General features: G+C 39.2%; 1 protein-coding gene across 2 annotated transcripts in view; it reads left to right on the top strand.

Annotated features, from left to right (window-relative positions):
• The window catches only part of LOC6557916 (cyclin-dependent kinase 14), a 70,593-nt gene that overhangs the window by 8,735 nt on the left and 41,059 nt on the right, over positions 1 to 20,799 (top strand). For both annotated transcript variants that reach the window (XM_001984338.3, XM_032737947.2), the window contains exon 2: positions 749 to 826. In XM_001984338.3, coding sequence (XP_001984374.2) covers positions 757 to 826 — 70 coding nt within the window. In that variant the 5' untranslated portion in view covers positions 749 to 756. The remainder of the gene's footprint in view (positions 1 to 748; positions 827 to 20,799) is intronic.

Genomic DNA, 20,799 nt, shown 5'->3' with positions numbered 1-20,799 from the left:
ACAACTGCACCCTTTAAATATGTGGCGTAAATAGTTTTGCACAATTTGCACGGCTCAGTGGACTCGCTGAAATAACTTTGTTAAATGTTATTATATGATGGGAACCAACAACAACAACAACAGCGACAATGACAACAAAAGCGGTGCATGTAATAACGACGAAATTATACAACTCAATTACGAATGCATCGATATATATTTATATATTTGAATATATATATATATATAAATATGTGTGCGTTTGTGTGCTTCTTGCTGCATACATAAATAAGGTAGGCAGTCGTGCGGGGCGCCCCTTGATATATATGTATATGTATATATATAGAGTCTATATAGCTATCAACAAGAGTGCATTTCTATTTTGGAGTAGTTTTTCATTTGAATTTTACGATGGCAATTGGCTTTTCATTTGGGGAAAATGTGCGTGGTGCTGTCTTCCACAACTCCACCCCCTTTGAGGTCACTCTCCTGTATACTTATCTATTTATTATTATGGGACACCACGCTCCACTGATTTATGTTAATTTGTTATGTCAACTTCATGTTTTCAAAGTTTTCAGCTGGATTCCGGTGTTTGTGTTTTGTTTTATAATTTTGTTGATGTTGATGTTGTTGTGTGGGAGAGAGAGCATTACATAATACATATTATGCTTTTATACGTACAGCAAATAAATAAATGCTAATTGGCTGATTTATGGTTAATTTCCAATTAAAGTATTAAATTTGCTTTTCTTTTGCATATTTTCAGCCGTCACAATGCGGGAGAAAAAAGGCGGCGCCCTGCAGAAGCTCAAAAAGCGACTGTCGCACAGCTTTGGCAGATTAAGTGAGTACCGCTTATCATTTATCAAATATTTATTGATTTTCCTGCACTTCAAAACTTTGTCCGCCTACAAAAAAAAAAAACAACAAATATTTATTAATTTTTCTAACTACGACAAACAAACAAAAAAAAAAAAGAACTCTAAACAAACAAAAGCCAAACTACAATAAATCAGCAACAAAAGCTAACCATAAATGGGCGACGAAAAAACCAAATAGCTGACAACAGAAGCCAAGAGCACACAGTCCATAGATGTGTGTGTATGTGTGTGTATGTGTTTGTGTGTGTGTGGGTGCAGTTGCTGTACTATAGATTTATGTGTATATAAACATGCATATATATAATTTTTTTACGGCGGCTCCATAAAATTGAATTGAGTCGTGGGGCGTTGCATTGAGCAATGTGAAAATGTCGTGCATGAATCATTCGCAATAATTCTCAAGTTAAAGTTGAGAAACTGCAATTACTTGAGTGTAACCAAAGAATAGCTAATAAATAAGATGCAAAAGATTGCAGACCTTGGGCACCAAGTATATTAAAAGTCTCTTAGCAGCTAGTTGATTGTTCATTATTTCCCTTACCTTATATGCAAAGCTGAATAATACTGAGAAAGTATTTCCTTGTTTTGCAGTTTGAGCTATACTTACGCTAATTTTGCATGAATCTCTCTCTTTCTCTCTCTCTCTCTCTCTCTCTCTCTCTCTCTCGTTGTTACTCTCACAAGAGCGTAAAATGTTCGTCGAATTAGTAAAAGTAGAATACAAGATATGAGAACTATATAAGAAAGTTATAAATATTTTAATTTTTCACCATAAACATTTCACGTTAGCGGTCTTTGTGAACGAGCAGAAGTAGAACACAATAATAAAGAACTCAAAGTTATCACAAATGTTTTTTTTAGACTATTTTAAACTTCAGGCAGCTGGCATTGTTTAAAGCTTTAAGCACTGAAATTAAACGCAAGTGAGAAAGTGTCTAAAGCTATACGCAATTTGCAAAACTTTATTAGTTTCACAGACAAGCCATAAACTCGCTTCAAAAGTTATGACAAAGTTGTGTGTTCCACAGTGAAATTCAAATCCCGTTGGAAAACTTATTGGCTGAAATATTAGATCTCTCTTTCTCTCTCTCTCTCTCGCAACATAAACTAAACAGAACCAATAGATGATATGAGACACACACAGCTGTCAGCCAGGTAGCAAATAGAAAACAAAAAACCGAAATTACTGTTTCGAAATGAATTTCGCCCAGAGTTATTCAGTGAGCTGTCAAAAGTGCCAACGCTGCGTCAAAAACAATTCAAACACGCGATGCCAAAGCCTTTTTTATTTAAAAAAGCTGCGGGACACCCTAACCAAATAGTGAGAAAAAAAAACACTACTTGCAGTTTCAGAGCAATAGAAAAAGGCCAAAATTAAAAAAATGAAGAGGCGAACGAAAACAAATGTTTGCATCGCATCAACAAACTGTCAATGTTTAGTCATTTTGGTCAAAGCATTTAATGGTCAAACATTTTGGATGGCAGCTCTCCAGCTGTCCATGGTAATTGAATGCAGCAGCTGAAGCTGTCTATGACTGACAGTCAGACAGAGACAAAGAGATATGTAGAGAGAGTTGCAAGAAAAAAGAAAAAAAAAAATGGAAAATTCTGCTCTTGCTAATATGCAACATGGCTCAAACTGCAGTTTTGCATTTAATTCGCTCTCTTTGAAATTCCATAGTTGATTTTTTGTGTGTTGTTTTTGTCATGCCTGGTTGGTTTTGTTTGGTTTGGGGCGCCACTCTGATGCCGTATAGCGAATAGTTGTTGTTGACTCACCAGAAACCCGTTTTTGGGTTGCGGCATGCGGCTAATTGTCTCTCAACGCCCACAATCGCTACACTATTGTTGTTGTTGTTGTAGTTGTTGTTGTTAAAAACGAGTTTTGCTTTTGTCCAAAGCAAACCGCTTTATGTGCAGAGCATTATGTTAGCGAACCGCTAAACAGCAGCGGCAAACAAGCCAACAGCTGTTTCCCCACCCCCGCCCCCCTCTCCATATAAGGAACAAGATAAAAGAGCAGACTGTGGTGTTTTTAGTCATCATCGCTGTCTGAGTCTGGCTAATGGCCGGTTGTTGTATTCGTATCATTAGATTTGTTCAATGTGCCCATATGTGGCATGAAATTGTGAATTTCTGAATAGTTATTGATATTGATTGCCCCCTCCAAAATCCAAAGAAAAAACTCAACAAAATAAATATGTTTGTGTTTGCACACTGCCATGAACCAAATTTAAGTTTTCGGGTTTTTTTATTTGGATTAACAATGAGGCAATCAAGAAACCAGTCGAAATTTAGATGCCCTTTTCTCAATAGTACTAAAGTCTATAATCACATTATTTTATAATATTAAATTGAATATTTAAGTTGATCGTTGAATTCACGAATTATGATCTGTTTTTGAAGCTTTTTTCATATCCCAAATATAATTGCCATTTTTAAGATTGTTAGTACAACATCTCAATAGTAAATTGTGTGGAGTAAATATATATATGATTATTTGTTTCATTTTAGTGTTCCATTCGTAAACGTTTTACGTATGTGAATTTGTAGATACATTACAAGAATTAAGTGTTCGAATTATTCTGTCTACTTTTCTAGTCTGATAACAGTTTTAGTGTTCTAGAGAAACAATTACATTGAATAACTTGTACACTTTTAGATACAATACTAACCCATTTCGTAGGAAACATATTTTGATATAAATTGAATAGCACATTCACTTCTTCAATCACTCATTCAATTTGGGATTCATTTGTGCTGCATCCGAAATGTTTCACTTTCCAACAAATTTCACGACAAAATGCCTGTATTCAACATTTATAAGGATACATAAGTTTCACTCAGAGCACTCTCAGCTAAAGTTGGTCGAAATGTTGTTTAGCCACCCCACGTCTCAGCCACTCAGCAAAACCAACAAATATATATGTATACTGAAAATTGCAATTGCAATTTCTTTGCGTTGCTTTGCCACACGACAATTCTCGACTAGTGCAACTGCAATAGATATTTTTTTTGTTGATTTTCTTTTGAGATGCTTTTTGGCAATTTCATTGTTATTTTCCACACGATTTTGCCAGTGAGTTTAGCTCATAAATTTTGCAATTGAGAAACTGTTTTTCTTCGAATAAAACTGCAAGCAAGTCGCCAAGTTTTGCTGCTGCAAGTTAAATGTTTTCATTGCATTATTGAATAGTTGCAGCAACAGCTGCTGCTGCTACTGCTACTGCTACTGCTACTGCTGCTGATGTGGATGCCACTTGCTGCAAAAGCAAAGAAAAGCAAAGCAAAGCAAAGAATGTCACACAACTTCTATTTGGCAAGTTTTTATTATAGTTGTCTCACTTTGCTCTCCTTCCATCTATGTATCTATCTATCTCTCTCATTTGCTGTCAAGGCTATTACAGAAGCTACTTCTGGAACTGCTGTAGTAAGTTGTAGCTTGTTGTTGCAGCGTTTAACTATCGTTAATTGCTATAAGATGTTGTTGTTGCAGCTGCTGTTGCTTCAATTTCAACGGGTTTTCTTTCCAATTATGTACAAGCTCGACAAGCTCAACTGCTTCATTCGCTGGCAATAATAAAAAGTTATGAAGTAATAAGCAGACAGGCTAAGGCAGGTTGTGGGGAGAAAAGTGGAGGGCGTGGCCCTGTCCGGGCATTAAGTAAATTGCATTTAACTGAGCTCTGCTCACTGACCCACCCCGAGTCAAGCTGAGTGTGCTGTCCACTTGTTTGGGGCGCCTCAAGTATCGCTCATGATTCTAGAAACAGAAACAGAAATTGAACCCAGAACGAGAACTAAGAACACGGATCGGAGAATGTCTGGCTTTTGACGTGGGGCGTCTGGTTTCTTGAATTCTGACTGTTTTCCTTTGATAAGCTTGCCGAGGGTATTACAAATTAGCGGCTAAATGTGTTAGGCTTTGAAGGTGACTTCTTCGAACACATAAATTGTTAGCTATATTCTTGATGAACAGCAATGTTGGTTTGCTACCCAGTTGCCGTAAGATATACATATTCACCATGATTTATACATTATGATGAGTGTATAACTGAGTTCTTGAATAGAAAGTTGTTTGTTTCCTTAGACATGTAAGTTCTATGAGTTCTTTTCTTCCGTATGCATCAAACTCATCCATTACGATTTTTATTATGCCTCTAACAATTACCTATATAATTATAAATAGCTTAGAAGGGTATTTCATAATTAGCATATCGCAAATAATTGTTATTTCTTGTGTCTTTAATTTGATTCACTTTATGATACCGGCACATTCTTGAGCTTCATTTATCCGCTTGTTCTCCTTGTGTTGAGAGATTGTTTGGCATAAGTATGCGAAATTCTGTTAAACTACGTTTGCTTAATGTGAAATGCAACCGGCATTTGTAAAACAAAATCTGAAATGTGCAATTTATTTAAGAGAAATGCGACAGCCATCTGACACTTATGCCCGTCTCCAGCACCATCTTTCTTGAGTTATTAATCTGCTGTTGTTGTCGTGCTTCATGTTTTCGCCACTTTCCGAGCTCTATTCATAAGTTGTGTAAATATTTTATGGTACGAGAGTGTTTTTTTCTTTTCTTCATTTTTCATTTTATTTTCTTCTTCAACTTTTTGCTGGACTGTCATCTCTGAACGATGTCATCTCTGCCTGGATATCATTTTACTCGTAGTCGTTGTCGGCTCTTTGTGCCACTGATACACTTTGCCACCGACTGTTGTCGGTGCACTTGTCTCCCTTGTCTCTCCGGTTCGCCCTCTACTTTTATTTGTGCGCTTGTCATAATCCTTTTTGATAACATTTTATGTCACAAGCCATAGACAAACACTCGACGTTGTCTATGACTTTAACCCTTGACAGAGGCCACATCGAAAGTCGACTGCTGCTGTCCCAGGCACCACTTGATAACTTTACACTTGAGCACCGCCTCCACCTACACTGCTCCTCGCCTGCTCGTCTCCGTCCGCCTGCCTGACTGCTGTAGCTACTCAAAGCGCGATAAGCAGCTAATGGCCTCCTACAGCTCACTAGCTTGCTCTCTCTCTCTCGCTCTCTCTCTCTCTCTCGTACACACTGTCTTTGTCGCTCTTGGCAAACAAACTGCCCGCATATGTATGTAGTCGAGTGTCCAGAGTATTGGAGGAGTCCATTCAAGTGACTGGCTTCGTTTAGGTTGCCACTATCAACACACACCCATCACACACACACATCGCATACAATTCGCGCTTCGCATCAGCATCATCATGTGTCGGCTTCATTGTATTTGCTCTCTGATTTGTGAAGAGCAACTCTCCCCCTTATCTCTCTCTTTCTCTACCTCTGTTGCCCCATTGCTTTTTTTGAAGATATAGCAAAATCCGCCTTAATATGTTCTGCCATTGATATGAGCACTGCCTTCCTGCCTGCCTGCCTAGCCTGCTCCTCCTTCAACCATTGAAAGCAGCTGCAAACAGCCAGGCTCTTTTATCTATCTATCTCACTGTCATCTCTTCCCTTTCTCTCTTCTGTTCACATGACGTATGAGTAATCACACATACACACACATACACACTTGCTCGACCTTTCACGTATCTAAGGCGAGTATACAAAATATGTATAAATGTATGCACTCTATGAATAAAACCTTGTACTTGTGTATACTAGATTCATGGTCGGAAATCATTAAACTCAAATGTTTAGCACCAAAATCATAAAGCGAAAACGTTTTTTTCTTTTTTTTTTCGCTTCATTCACGCTATGAAAATAAATTCGAGGTGTGAGAAATGTTTTTATTACAAATTTGAGTAATTTAGTTCGGTTCGGTGCGAACTTTGAAGTGTGTACTTACTAATGTGTGTGTGTGTGTGTGTGTGGTGTGTAGAGTCAAGCAGATGTGAAGCCATTTGGCTTAGGCAGGTGTGCATGTTACGTTAAGTTCAGTTTAAACTAAGTCAACAGTCGAAAAGTGTTTCTTCGATTAACTACATTTGCGTCAATATGTCGTTACCCATTTGCTGTTCCTTTTGACTTATCAATGACTGCAATTGACAGTTTTGCATACAGTTGTTCTCTCACTAGTCACTTGTGCGAAAACTTTTTGTTTATTTGTTGATTTCTAGTGTTCAGTGTAGCGTGCTCTTTGCACCTATCGCTTTGTATCCCATGGCGCATGTCAATACACATATGTATAGCCCACTATCATTGAGTTGTCTATAAATATTTGCCGTGCAGTGTCTTTATACACACACACACACATACGTGTCGTATACTTATTATTTCAGAGTGAATGACAGGTCTGCTGCATGTTCGATAATTTGTTTTTAAACGGCAAATGTGTACAGCATACATTGTTGTAGCTGTTGTTAAGCTGTTGAGCTACTATTATAGGTATATCACACACACTCACACACACGCATATATATATGTTTCCACACTTTCTTTTGTGTTTGAGTAAAAAACAAAGTTTTATTGCGGCTCCTCGCGCCCATTTGGCAAGCGAAGCGTCAACGTTTGCCTGGAACGTGCTCTGAATGCGAGCAGTTAACAGACCGTCACACACACTCGCACACACACACACACTCGCACAAACTCTTTGGTTTTTTACATTTGCTGGCTGGGCTGGCAGCTCACCATAATAAAAGCGTTTTAAGTGAAATTCACTGCCGCCCGAGCGTAAATCGTAAAATTCTGTTTTCAATGTTTTTCAAATTTTTTTCTTGTTGCTGTTATTTGTGTGAGTTTTTTTTTGTTTTTTTTTTTTGCTTTGCCGTTTTGGCTTTTTGTCTGTTGTCTGTTGTCTGTTGCCTGGTTTGTGTGTAGTATTTGCCGGCAATATTTCTTGTGTTTCTTGCAACAAAACTACTTACAAATACATTTAAGTGCAAGTCCGCAGTGGAACGCGTTTAGAAATTGAATTATTCTCGCATCTCTCTCTCTCGCCCTCTCTCTGTCTTTCTTTCTCTCTCTCTCGCTGGCTGTCTTTGAGTGCCCCTTTCCCCCGTACAGTTTGAGAGCAATTTAACAATTAGTAGCTGCGAGTCGAGCAACAACAATGATGAAGACTTCAGCGTCATCGTCTGCCGCCGTCGCCAGTCTGTCTCGCATTTTACACTCTACCCGTGCCCTTGTCTCCCCCTATCCCCACCACTGGCACTCACACTCACCAACACTTTGACGGGCATATTCTGCCGTTCAATGACACTGCTCCGCTTTCGGGCGAACACAAAAAATCTGCTTCCTCTTGCCACTACCATGCCGTCTCTCTCTCCCACTCTAGTTTTTATTTTCTCTTTCTTTTTTCAATTACTTTTTCTGCTGTTTATTTATTGTTTATCTATGTCTCTTTCCATTTGCATTGTTTATTTTCGGTGGCTTATGCGCCTTTGTCGATCAATTCACTCGCTCTCTGTCACTCTCATGCCAGCAGGCATAGTAAATAGACGCTCTCTCACTCTCTCTGTCTCTTTCTCTCTCGCGCACTCGGTGGCCGATTATTATGTTTTTTGCATGCAAAGTGCATTGCCAACAACAACAACACGCATGCGATAAACAGCAACAGCAGCAGCAGCAGCAGACGAGACAGCGCAATAACAAGGCGCAAAGCCGGAGACCAACTGCAGAGGCGGATAAGAAGCTTGCGCGATGAGTGTGTGTTGGAAGAGGGCAGTGGGAAGTGGAATTGCGATAGGGTGAGGGAGTGGGAGGGGGAGAGGGAGAGGGAGAGAGAGACGAGCCAACAAAGAGTGTAAACAGCGAGAACCGCAAAAGGCTTTTCGCATTTTAATAGAAATGTGATTCGTCTTGTTGCAGTGTCTCTCCCCGTCTCCCCTCTCTCTCTTCGCTCTCTATCTCTATATGTTTATGTCTCGCCAACTGCAGTGAAATCTTATTGTTGTTATACTCTTGTGCTCAAATAAAGTACTGCAAAACTATTACTCAATTTGTCAAAATGATATATTGTATTGATGAACACTTTGCCAAGAATTTTATGAAGACACAACTAATTTATGCATTGCTAAAAGGTTTGAGATGCATATGATTTATAGCCATAAAGCTGTTGCCACATGTTACGTGTTTGGCTAATAGTTGCACCAGCAGAATGTGCTTGAGCAGCAGATTTATGCCACAATTAAAATTGCAATTCATATGCAATTCTGAGAATAAAATATTGTATAAATATTTAAGGGGCTACAGTTGAGTCTCGAGTGAAGTAACTTAAGTGCATCAAAGACAGATTTCTAGTGCATAAAAATGATACAGTTTTCAGAAAGTATCTCTCAAACAACTACAAGTAAATACATAATTAATTCATGCTATCAAAAGAGTATTGCCAACTTCGATATGGATATCTTCATTGCAAAGGCTTTTCATCTTGCTCAGAATTCTTAGAATCTTCTCTCTTTTTTTTCAAACACGAACCATTGTCATCGATTGTCTATTCTTATGCCATGCTGTGTATTTGAGCGCGTGACTTTGAAAATCGCTACAATACAAACATAAATAGAATTCAAAACACACACAAACATTGTGCTTATTGCATGTACGAGTATATGTGAAGAGTTTTCCTTAACCACAACATTTTCCGGCTTTTTCCGACTGCTGCCGCCTTGTCAATGCGAGCATCGAGTAAATAACAAAATATTATGCTACGTGATTTGCAGCAGCATTTGGCGCTTGAATGAATGCTGATTGCATTCTGAATTTGTGAGTGTTTCTTTCGGTTTGGTTTTGGCTTTTTGGATATCTGTATATTTGGATTTATGCGCAGCTCTGGCATTTGATGGCCTGTGTGTGGAGGGTCGCCAAATTGGTCTGCCATTTTAGTTGTTGGCCTCTCTGCTGCGGCTGCTAGACGCAAGTGTCGCCCACTTGCTGCCACAAAAGGCGTAAACATTTAATTTCCATGTGCGTGTGTGTGTGTGTGGTGAAACAAAATGCACACAAATGTAAAATAAACCAAGTGTTAAATATTTGACATGGGCACAACGAGAACGACAACGTCGCAAATTTGGCCCCAAAGGCAAAAAACTCTGCTGCATTTCCTGACAGCCAACAACATGTCTGTAAATGTTGTGTGTGTATGATGTGTGTGTGTGTGTTGGTGTGTGTGTGTGTGGAGTGCCTGGCAAGGCGTCTTCCTCTAATGACTTTTGCTTGCCTGCCTGCTTGCCAGCTTGTCTCCTTGCCCTACCCTCCCTGTTGCGTCGCTCCCTTGTGGCACTTCATTATTTTGAGTTGATGCTGTGATGAATTCTTCTTTTTCTTGTTGGGCTTCTTGCGCTGGCAGCCTCCTTAAATGGTTCAAGGTGTTGACTTTGCAGCACAAACTAAGTGAGACTCTTCTATGTATATACATATATATATGTACACACAAACACATACATACGCATATACATAGTTAGTAGGCACCTGCTGCAGCCTGCTGTCCTGCTAATGGCTTCCGTCCGCTCATCCATCCTCCTCCACTTTTTCGCCATTGTCTGTCATGGCGTAAAATGATTTCCGTCATATGATCCCCCGCTCACTCTCTCCCACTTTCTCCGCCCACTCTCTATCTGCTCAACCACCCACTCAATTCATTCAGTGCATTTCACTTGCACAATTCCTTTCACATGTCTTTGCACTTGACACTCTTCACTTGGGTGGGCCGCCTTTTTGCAGTCGAGCAGTCTGAGCAGTTTGAGCTGCACAGTTTTAATTACAGTTTGGCTGGCATTGGTGGCGTTCTAGGCACCCATTGTGTTAAAACGTTGCAGCTGCTGCATTGTCAGCCACATCTCACATTTCACATTGCACGTTACTCTGTGGTGGCTACTTTTATTTAGCCTTTTCCACAATTTACAGCCAGTGGCTATTGTCTTGCTTGTTAGAGTCGGTACCAGCATTTTATATTACTCGGTAATCTTAGACTACGATAACTGCAGGGAATAATCAAGTTATGCCATGAATTTGTAACGGCTTTCTATATTGTGATACCGTTACTCTTTATTATTATGTGTAACTATATATTTAAAAGTAATCACAAAAATATTACAATATATATATATACAAATATATATAAACATATTTGTAACTTGGTATCATATCATATTGTTTTTAAATTCCATAAAAATTCCATGAGTAAATCATCAGTTCTAAAAATATTAACAAACATTAACAAAAAATCATCATCATTATTTATCGATATATTTTGTTTATTTATTTTGTTTTTAAATATTCATTTATACTTATGTAGTAAGTAGTAGTGAGTATCATTTCCATCACTTGAAAAATTCCCTCTACAGTATCTCATAGTCCATCAGTGCCGCTGACAAACTCTAACTTGTTTTACTCCGTGTTTGATTGTGTTGTATTGCATTGTTGCTGTGTGTTGTTTATGCGCTTCTTCCTCTGCGCTTCTTCCACTGCAAATGTTTGCTTGGCTGCCTTTGGGCTTAATATGAGCAGTGCCACGCCCACATTTAGTATGGGCTGTCGGACAGTTGGACAGACTGTTAGCCGGCCAGACTGCTGGCAATAATAAAACCACGAGACGCGCATACCAAGCAAGCGTCTACAATTCCCGTTGTATATATCTCAGTTGCAGCAGCGAGGGCTTCTCCTTCGCCTCAGACAACACAAACAAAAACCGAGAAAACCAACTAAAATACGAGAGAAAATAAGGAAAAGAGAAAACTCGTGCATTTTTAACTTGTAGTCGGAAGCGGCTACTTTTCGACCGGTCAAGACATAGTGTGGGTGCTGTGGTGGGGGGAGTGGTAGGGGAGGGGGTTTAGGGTTTTCACCTGCAAATTGAAAATTATTTTCCATTTAGTTCTTATGGCAATATTCAAAATGTATTTTTCTTTTTTTGCTTGCAAAGGGTCCGCAAAAATTACGAATATGTTTGGCAAACATGTTTTTTTTGAGGAAAGGAAGTGGAAATAATGTTCATAAGAATTTAGATTGGCCATCATTTTCAATGCCCTTTCTCTGGCATGGGTCGTTGGCAGGGGCTGATGGAATTTTAAAAATATTTGAAGTCCTTTCAGACCATTTCTAGGGTCCTATTAGCCTCGACCTATTAATTTTTGAAGTGCTATACATTTTGGGTGGAGCTTACAGTGTTATTTGGAAAATATAAGCTTCAAAGCTTAGTAGAACTTTGAATTCCAATTTTCTATGCATTAGGCAAACTTGAAGTTTTTTCTATTTTATTATATTAGTTAAATTTAACTAGAGCATTTTGTTCATCTTGAGACTGAGCGGCTTTTCTTGAGTTAGTGAATATTTGGAAACAAGTGCTTCAAATTTGTAGAACATAAAAAATTCGAATAAAAGCAAAACTCGACAATTACTAAGCTTAAGATTCCTGTGAAATTTGAAAGTCCCAGATAAAAAAATGCCCCAAAACAGCTGCACAATCAAGTTAAACTTTCTGGTTTTTTTTTTGTTTATCTTTCGTTTGCTTTTTTGCTTTTACTCATTCAAAAACGGAGAAAATAAAGTCGCCTAAGCTTCTCAGAACATGATGTTATAATCCGGCGCTAATTGCTGCTCAGCGGATGATTCAGCTTCTTAAGCTTATGATTTTTATTTTCTTGTACCTGTTTGTTAAACTCCTGACTCAGCGATTAGGAAGAGGCGCCTTTGCCGTTTGCGGTTTGCCATAAATGATGAGAGTCCGCCTGGTCAGCCCAGTGTCGAGTCATTTGCCGTGTTCTGAACATTGTTTGCACGCGAATAAACAAATGATTGACTGAATGAATGTGCGAATGCAAATGAGTAGCACGAATTGCGGCCAAGAGATTGCAGTCACTACAACACTACAAGACAACAAACACCCTCCGACTCCGACAATTCCCAGTCGGCAAAGTGAAACACAAATTTTTTGGGTCGGAGATTGCTCTGCTGCATATCGATGAGTTTTGTCGCCATCCTCATCGATGTTGTCCTCAGGCCAAGTCATCAAGTTGATGGGCAACTGTAGTTGGCAAATGATGAGGGTCCGTTGAAGGCACTGGCAAATATTGACAAAGACAACAAACAGCAGCAGCAACAGCAGCAGCAAACTATGCAACTCTGCCGACCATAAGACCACTTGACTGACTTTTGTTGCGAATTATTATTATTATTATTATTATTACTATTACGATTGCGGCTCCAATTTGCATAGTCAGGTGAGGAACAGGCGCGTTCCCAGGACGCGTACCTTTCACAACAACGAGCATTGCATTTCAATGACAATATTTTCCGAGTCGCGAAGAGTCCATTGCTCTCTCTCTCTCTCTCGCTCTTCCCCTCCCCTATCAGTCACAATCTCAGTTGGCGACTGAGTTTCAGTTTCAGTTTGAGTTTGAGTTTGAGTTCGGTTAGTTTGCTGGGCTGCATTTGCCTGTCGGGTCGTTGTGATTTTGATTTGATTACATTAGTTGGCAACCGACGTTGCCACCGCGGAATATCCATTTTAAAGTTCATTTACTTGCCACCACCACTCTCTCTCTCTCTCTCTCGTTATAAGCCAACATCCTCGCCAGTGGTTACACTTCCGTGCCGTGTTATTTACTCAAGTGCGGGATTTCTAGTTCGTTTGTCAACTCCGCCTCGGAGTCTCTCCTATTCTCATATTCTACTTGAAATAGAAAAAAAAAGAGAAGCAAAACTTCCTCAGTTCTCTGTTTTTTCGCCTACTTTTATCGCACTTGGGCAAGTTGGTGATTTGTTTCTTCATTTCGCAGCACTGACTGTTTCGACAAGTTTTGCCTCGGCTTGGCTTTTTGTATCTTTGTTGTATCTCTTGTATCTCTCGCAGGTTGGCGACTCGCGACTCGCATTTACACAAAATTTGCAAGTCATAAACAAGTTTTTGCTTCTTATTTTACCTGCGCTTCCCTTTGCTTATTCTCTCTAGCTATTTTATTTGACTCTTAAGACTTTTTATGTATTTCATTTGGATTTTTTGTTGTTTTTTTTTTTTTTTTTTTTTTTTTGGCTTTTTACTTTTTGTGGTTTTGCGGCAGTTGCATGATTTGTGCCTTTTTTATTTTCTTCATCGCAACCTGCAATGAAGTCATAAATTCTGAATTACGCAAACTGAAAAGTTTCAGGAAGTTTTTTGTTTTTGTTTCTGATTTTGTTTTTGTTTTTTTCTTCTTCCATTTGCGTTTGAAGTTTGGGGCTGCCAAATGAGCTCATTACAAGTGCGTTTCTTACTTTGGGCCTTGGGCCTCTTGACTGCTATGAATTATGTTGATTATCGAACTGTTTGTTGTATGATCATATTAGGAAGTCTAAACAACTTCAACTAACAACTTTATGTGGAGTGTGAAAAATCACTAAATATGCGGAATGAATTGAAAAGTATAACTAATGCAAGATTACTTTGTATTCACATAATTTTAAATTTAATTATTTACAATGAGTTTTCGAAGATATGCGTAATTTTTTAGCATATTAAAGAAAGTCAGTTGAATATTTCTCTCATATTTTATAATTCAAGAAGAACTGTAGTTTGAATATATATATTTTTTCATATTTATTTATGTTTCACGAGCTCCACTTTTGCAGTACAATCTCATTTTATGTTGCGGCTCTCAACTTGGCTAGAAACAATGGCATATCTCGGCAATCTTTATACATTTTTTATAGGCCGCTTTATCATTAGAGGCAACCGTAAAACAAAACACTGATTGTCACTTTTGGTTGACAATGTTCGAGAGCCTCAAGACAAGTATTTCACCTATGTTGCTTCGGTATTGGCTCGCAACTCATTTACCTGAGTGCTTTCCGTTGTTTTCCTTTTAGTAATTTGCGCAAAAATAAAAGAAAATATAAAAAAAAAGCACACGCCGCAAGAATAGAAATGTGAAAGTCGAATTCGCGATGTCCTTGAATGTAAGCCGGTGGGGAGCAGTGGGGGGAGGTAACAGGAAAAAGACAAATACTGGTATATATATATATAAACAAAAGTGGGTGGCCATCAATCAAACTGTGACCGCAATGGAAGAAAAGGAGCAGGGTTGTTATGGGCATAGCAAATCTTTTGACAGCTGTTGTCCCTACCATTTTAGGCTTGTGTGTATGTGTCTGTGTGTGTGTGTTTATTTATCCTTCAATGCCGGTCATCGACGCTGGGAAATACGTCAGGTGTGTTGCTGTGTTGTGGTTTCTTGTGACAGTTGACAATGTTGCAGTGTTATTTTTGTAAATTAGCATATGACTCATGGCTGGAGGTGTTATTGTTGTTGCCACTGCTGTGGGCGCTGTTTGCTTAGCCATTTATAATGAAAAGCAAAGAGAAACGCGTGTTCAAAATTTGTAGTCGACTTTTGGCCGCTATGGCAATACCACTTAAAAATAACTAAAGGCAAACAAAAAAAGCTAGCTGGCTAGTCCAGGAGGAGTGGGTAACGAGGGGCACTTGACAAGTTCTGAGTAGTAGTAGTTGCCAATTACTGGAGAAACATAGAAAGAGCTTTGGGGGTAGGAGACTGGGAGTCGTCTCTATGTTTGCATAACGTAAATTGTCATTCGCAAACATTACACATACGCTCAGTTGAACTTTACAGTTTGTTGCATGCCACCAAGCGAAAGAGGGGGCAGGAAGAACTATTCTCGTTCAGCTAGCTAGACCAGACAATTTGTATAAAAGGATGCAGTCAGCGTATGTTGTGTTGCATATGCAACACACTTCAGCTTTTACACTACCACAGACTCCAATCCGAACTCATGTTGCCTAGCCTCGCCTCGCTGATTGTGCAACATTACTAACGCTCGTCTGATGCATTGTTATTGCCATTTGGGGAGTACTTAAAAAAGTACATGCACTATGCCATCTAGTTTGCATTGCATTGCCTGCAAAAACTTGGGGATTAAACCAACTTGACGATTATGGCTGAAGACTATAAAATGTGAGCATAACCAAATGAAGAGCTTACCAAACTATTTAATAAATCTTTTGATCTTTAATTTAAGCATAAGTTTCCAAGAATTCCACAAGTTTTTGCTTATAATTTCTTGAATAGAAAGGAGAGGAATATCAAACACTTGCCATATAACTTTGCTCATAAACCAGTTCGTGGAACTTTATTACAACACAAGCCTGGTAAAATAATAAATATTAGAATTGTTTGCAAATTCTGTGAAACTCGTATTTTATTGCTTCAAGTTTATTGTGCAAAGAGCAAATAGTCTTCCTGCTCTTTCTTTACTCGTTTTGCTTTTCATTGTTTCGATTTCTCTGCTTTTATTTGATTTTTTTTTTGGCTTGCTAATGCAAAGCAAACAGGACTTGTATGCAGCTCATTTTTGCAGCAGTTATGCAACAACTGTGATTTGTATTTTTCAAGGGGCTTTCTGTCCATGTGTGGGTGTGTGTGTGTGTGTGTGTGTGTGTGTGCGTATGTCTTTCACAGTTGTGTCTTAAGCCAACAATGTCAACGTTTCAGTCAACAGCTGGAAATCCCTTGACATTTTCCAGCGAATTTTTGTGTTATTTTTCTTGCAGCTTATACATTTTGCTCTTATCGTTGTGGCGCAGCAAATGTTACTATTTTTTATTTGCTCGTTGTTATATAATCTAATATACATCATTTTTTGCGGCATAGTTCTGTAAACTAATCAACTATGCAGAGTATATGCTTGTTTTTTTCTGTGTACATTTTCTTTGCAGTTTTCTTTAGAGTGCATCGTGGGAATTTCAATTTTGTGTGGCACGTGTGTCGTCGGCACTCTATAATTGACTTTGCATGTGAAGGTTACCCATCGCTTACGCTATTCTGATGTATCTATATATATATATATTATATGCACATATAAATATATATGTTATATAGATATGTATAAGTTTATCGATTAGCTGTCATGTCTGGTGAGAAACTTTTCCTTTGACTTGAATTTGAAAGCGCCAGCTTGTTCTTTTGACCATCTTGTCGATTGGAGCTGCGGGCTCTAACTGTCAACTTAGGGGGCAAACTTTTGTCAAAAATGACTTGGCCTTTAAGGCAGGCAGCAGCTGCTTTTAACCTCTGCTCCAATCCGAACGCACCTTTCAAAACAACTTTTCCAAAAGACATTTTCTAGTATGCATTTTTAATGCAAAAAGCAGCAGGCAGGCGGCAGGCAGGCAGACAAGCAAAAAACTTGCAGCAAGGCAATTGCGTGGAATGGGGAAAGAGGTGGACGGGTGGGTGGCAGACACCGCTGTTTTTTTGTGCCGCGTGTCAAACAAAGCTGACGCAATGCGGCAATTTTAGTTTTAGTTGCTGCCTCTGCTGACCGTTGTTGCCCGAAAGGCCTTCAGTCCAAAAAGAAGCATGCTACACACAAATTCAATTGCTTTTGAAAGCACCCGCACATACACACGCACACACGCACGGTCAGACACACGGACTGATGGAAGTAATCGCTTCCGGTTGACTTTACGTCAATTATGTCAAATAAAATGCTTGTTGCCTGTCCTCTGACAAATCAAATTCAATGACAACCCTGCCAAAAGCGCTGAGCTATGCGAAATGTTGTTAACCCTTCACTGGATGTGTCCTGTCCCCCCAATCCCTTTCCCCCTCAAATCAAAATCACATCAAAAGTCTCCCAGCGGTACAAGAAACTGTGCATGCTCGCCAAATGTTGCCGTTGTTATTTTTTTTATCTTTTTAGTAAATGCTTTGTATGAAGGCAGAAAGAATTCTTAGCTGACATGCGATTTAACTAATTGCCAAGGCGACGCTTCACTCAGGATTTCTTTGCCCGCACGACCCTTGTCTAATTGAAACATTAACTGTTGAAAAACGGCAGCAATTTTTCTGTTGCATAAAAGATTTAAATTCATTTGAGCGGCCCGAGGGCAACAGGGGAAACTCGAATGCGAACTCGAAAGCGAACTCTCTAAAGCAGCGACAGCCTCAAAGGAAGCACTCAATTTATGCAAATCTCATGTAAATCTGTTGAGACTGTCGCGGGATGCGGATTGGAAGGAAAGTGACACACACACACACACACACACACACACACACACACACATGCACACAGAGAGAAATTGCAAGTAGAATTTTAACTCCAAAGGGGGAGCGAACACAGAGCGGGAGTGGATGGGGGTGGTTGGGGAGTATGGGGAATAGCACGGCTGAGGATACAGCTTAGAATGATGGTTAAATGTTTTTTGCGAAATGCCGTCGCTCTGCTCGATCCCTGCTCGAATCTTGAATGCCACTTTCAATGTGCGTTAAATGGCAATTCACAGTTTGAGAGCAACTGTTGCGACAGCGACAACAGCGGGCATATGTAGTAGAAGTAATGGCGCGACTATAAAAAATAATGAGGCGCAACCGGAAAACATGCCCCAATAACAAAAATCACTGGCTGGCAATGGAAGCACTTTAAGCATAGATCGCTAAGAAATTTTTGGAATGTAATTGAACTCTGACGGAATGAATGGATGTAAGACATAACTTTAAATGACAATCACAAAAGTTAAAGATTTCCAGGGGTGGAAAAATTACGAGCTTAAAGCTAAAATCGAAAATAAGTTTCTTGGGAAGGAGAATGATTAAAGTGTTGAGTGTGGAAGTTGAACAACTTGCGAGTACAAGCTGTGTAAAGAAATTAATTAAATTACATTTGTAATTAAATCAAAATAGAATAGAAAGTTGCCATAAAATGTGTGTTTAATATACACGATTGACATTTGATTTATAAATAGAATTATTTATTAATAACAAGTATTTAATTCAATTACATCAATGCAAAGTGCTTTATTCAAACGTTAAATGCAAGCTTCAGCTAATTTAAATAAATAATAAAATTAAAAGCCGCATTTATTTTGCAAACAAAATGTAAATATATGTAATTAATTAGGTAAATTGAAATCCAAACCAAAAAAAAAAAGAAGAGATAAATGAATACTTCAAAGTACTCTAGAGACAGCATCCAACTGCCGAGTTTTGTGCACACTTATCGTCCGTATAGATTAGCTGACAAATTCAGATAAGAAAACTTTCTCTATATATGAATGTATGCTAAATCTGAGCCAAGTATCGTCCCCTCAATCAGACCACCCACGGGGCAGCTGAAAATTGAATTTCCAGCGCTTTCCTTGCGCAGCAAGCAACAGCAACAGCAAAGTCTCGCAAAGTAAAGAAAAACACACAAATTTCTGTGCAAATGAAATTTAAAACTTTGGCATCTTTAATGAAAATAAATATGTGCTGCGGGTCTCTGGCCCTGGATTAGTTCGTCAGCCGGAAAGTTGCAACTTTGACAACTTTAATTGGTTTAAAATTAGAAATTTGTTTGAGCCACCCTCGATAAACAAATGCAAATGGGCTCGGCAAACGTAAACGCGAAAGCCAACAAAAAAAAAGTGTGAAACAAAATATGTTGTTATGCGACAATTTCGACGGAAAGAGGAAGAGCAACAAAAAAACATAAAACGAGAAGCAACAATAACAACATCAATGGCTGTCAAGGGCAACAAAATCATAAAAAATAAACACGAGCTCGCTTATCGAGTGCTTAACTTCGGGGGTAACTTAAGCGCTGCACTTGAAGCGGACTTTACAATTGAAAAATAGGGGAAGAGCTTAACTGAGCGGCGGAGGGGGTAGTGTGGAAGAGGGGGTACTGACTGGTCAAAGACTTTAGCCTACCGCAAAAAAAAGCGCTCTAAGGCCGCGTTTTGGGGGCTGGAAAGCATAGCGCGACGCATATCGATTGCAGGCCAACCCCTAAAAATGCTAAACAACCCCCAAAAGGGGCTGGCAACTGATAAGCAACAGCAACAGCAGCAGCAGCAGTGGCAGCAACAACATAACATGGCTAGAAAATGTTGCAATACCAACGTGTGGCAGCTTGTGATAGCGAGTCCAGAAACAGCTCAAATGGGTGGATTGTGTGTGCATATTTTGAATGATGTATGCCTCGTGGCTTGGGTGCTGCTAGTCCCAAGGAGATGGGGTGGTTGGGTGGTTGATTGCGTGGTTGCTTTGGTCGGTTCAGTTGCTCTGTTGCCCGTTTCTGCTCTCACTTCAGTCATGCAAATTCGGCACACTGCGTTAACGTACAATGAACCCCGCCCCAACCTCGGCCAAAAAAAAAACACATCGGCGACGACAACGTTGAGCCGTATGCAATATTTTTGGCCAGAACTGTAGAAGCACATCGAGAGTCGTCGTCATCGTCGTCGTCGAAATGTGGCACGTGTCTGCACTTTGAACGTAAACGAAGCAGTAGCACTGGCTCCATTAGCAGCCGCAACAGGACCAGAAACAGGAGCAGGAGCATTGCACGGAGCAACCCTCGCCCAAAAGCAAAAGCTGTAATGGTATTTTTTGTAACAAAATATTCTTGCATTTCACCTGAGGGCAGCCCGCTAAAGAGAGTGTTGGGCGTTTGTTTGCTTTCCTTTCCATTTTTTTATTTTATTTTTTTTTTCTGCTTACCTACTGCACTTCAAATGCAGTCAGCGATGCGTGAGAAGCAGCCAATGAGGCAGAGACCTGAAAAAAAACTCAGTAAATAAAAAAAGAGGAGAAAAAAACGTTGAGAAAGGCGTATAAAGAATCTTTAATGTGTCAACGAGTAGACAACTGCTGTCAGATTGCATTAGTTGAAGTAGGAATTAAATTCAATTTTAAAAGGCTCTTTAGCTAGCAGCCAGCTAGCATTTCATGAGAATATATCATGATTTCTCTGGCTGCACAGATAACTAATTTTTGTTTGCACTTCCTGACAGCTGCTTAGAAAGTTTTCTTATATATATATTTATACTACTTACATTATTATTTGTGCTTTTTTGTAAATGAATACGATTGCGCTTTGATGTTATTTCACATTCACACAGTTGCTCGTATTTGTTACGCGCAGAATATCAGATTACAGATTACTAAGTCGGACATTGGATGGCAACAATAGACGCCGCTGATCCGATTCTGTTTGGCAAACATTCACTTTTCAAATTACTTTTGCTTTTCACGTGAT

The sequence above is a fragment of the Drosophila grimshawi genome, unplaced genomic scaffold (genome assembly GCF_018153295.1).
Source record: "Drosophila grimshawi isolate 15287-2541.00 unplaced genomic scaffold, ASM1815329v1 contig_44, whole genome shotgun sequence".
Lineage (NCBI taxonomy): Eukaryota > Metazoa > Arthropoda > Insecta > Diptera > Drosophilidae > Drosophila > Drosophila grimshawi.
Note: the sequence above shows the minus strand (reverse complement) of the source record. Positions and strands in the feature narration are given on the sequence as shown.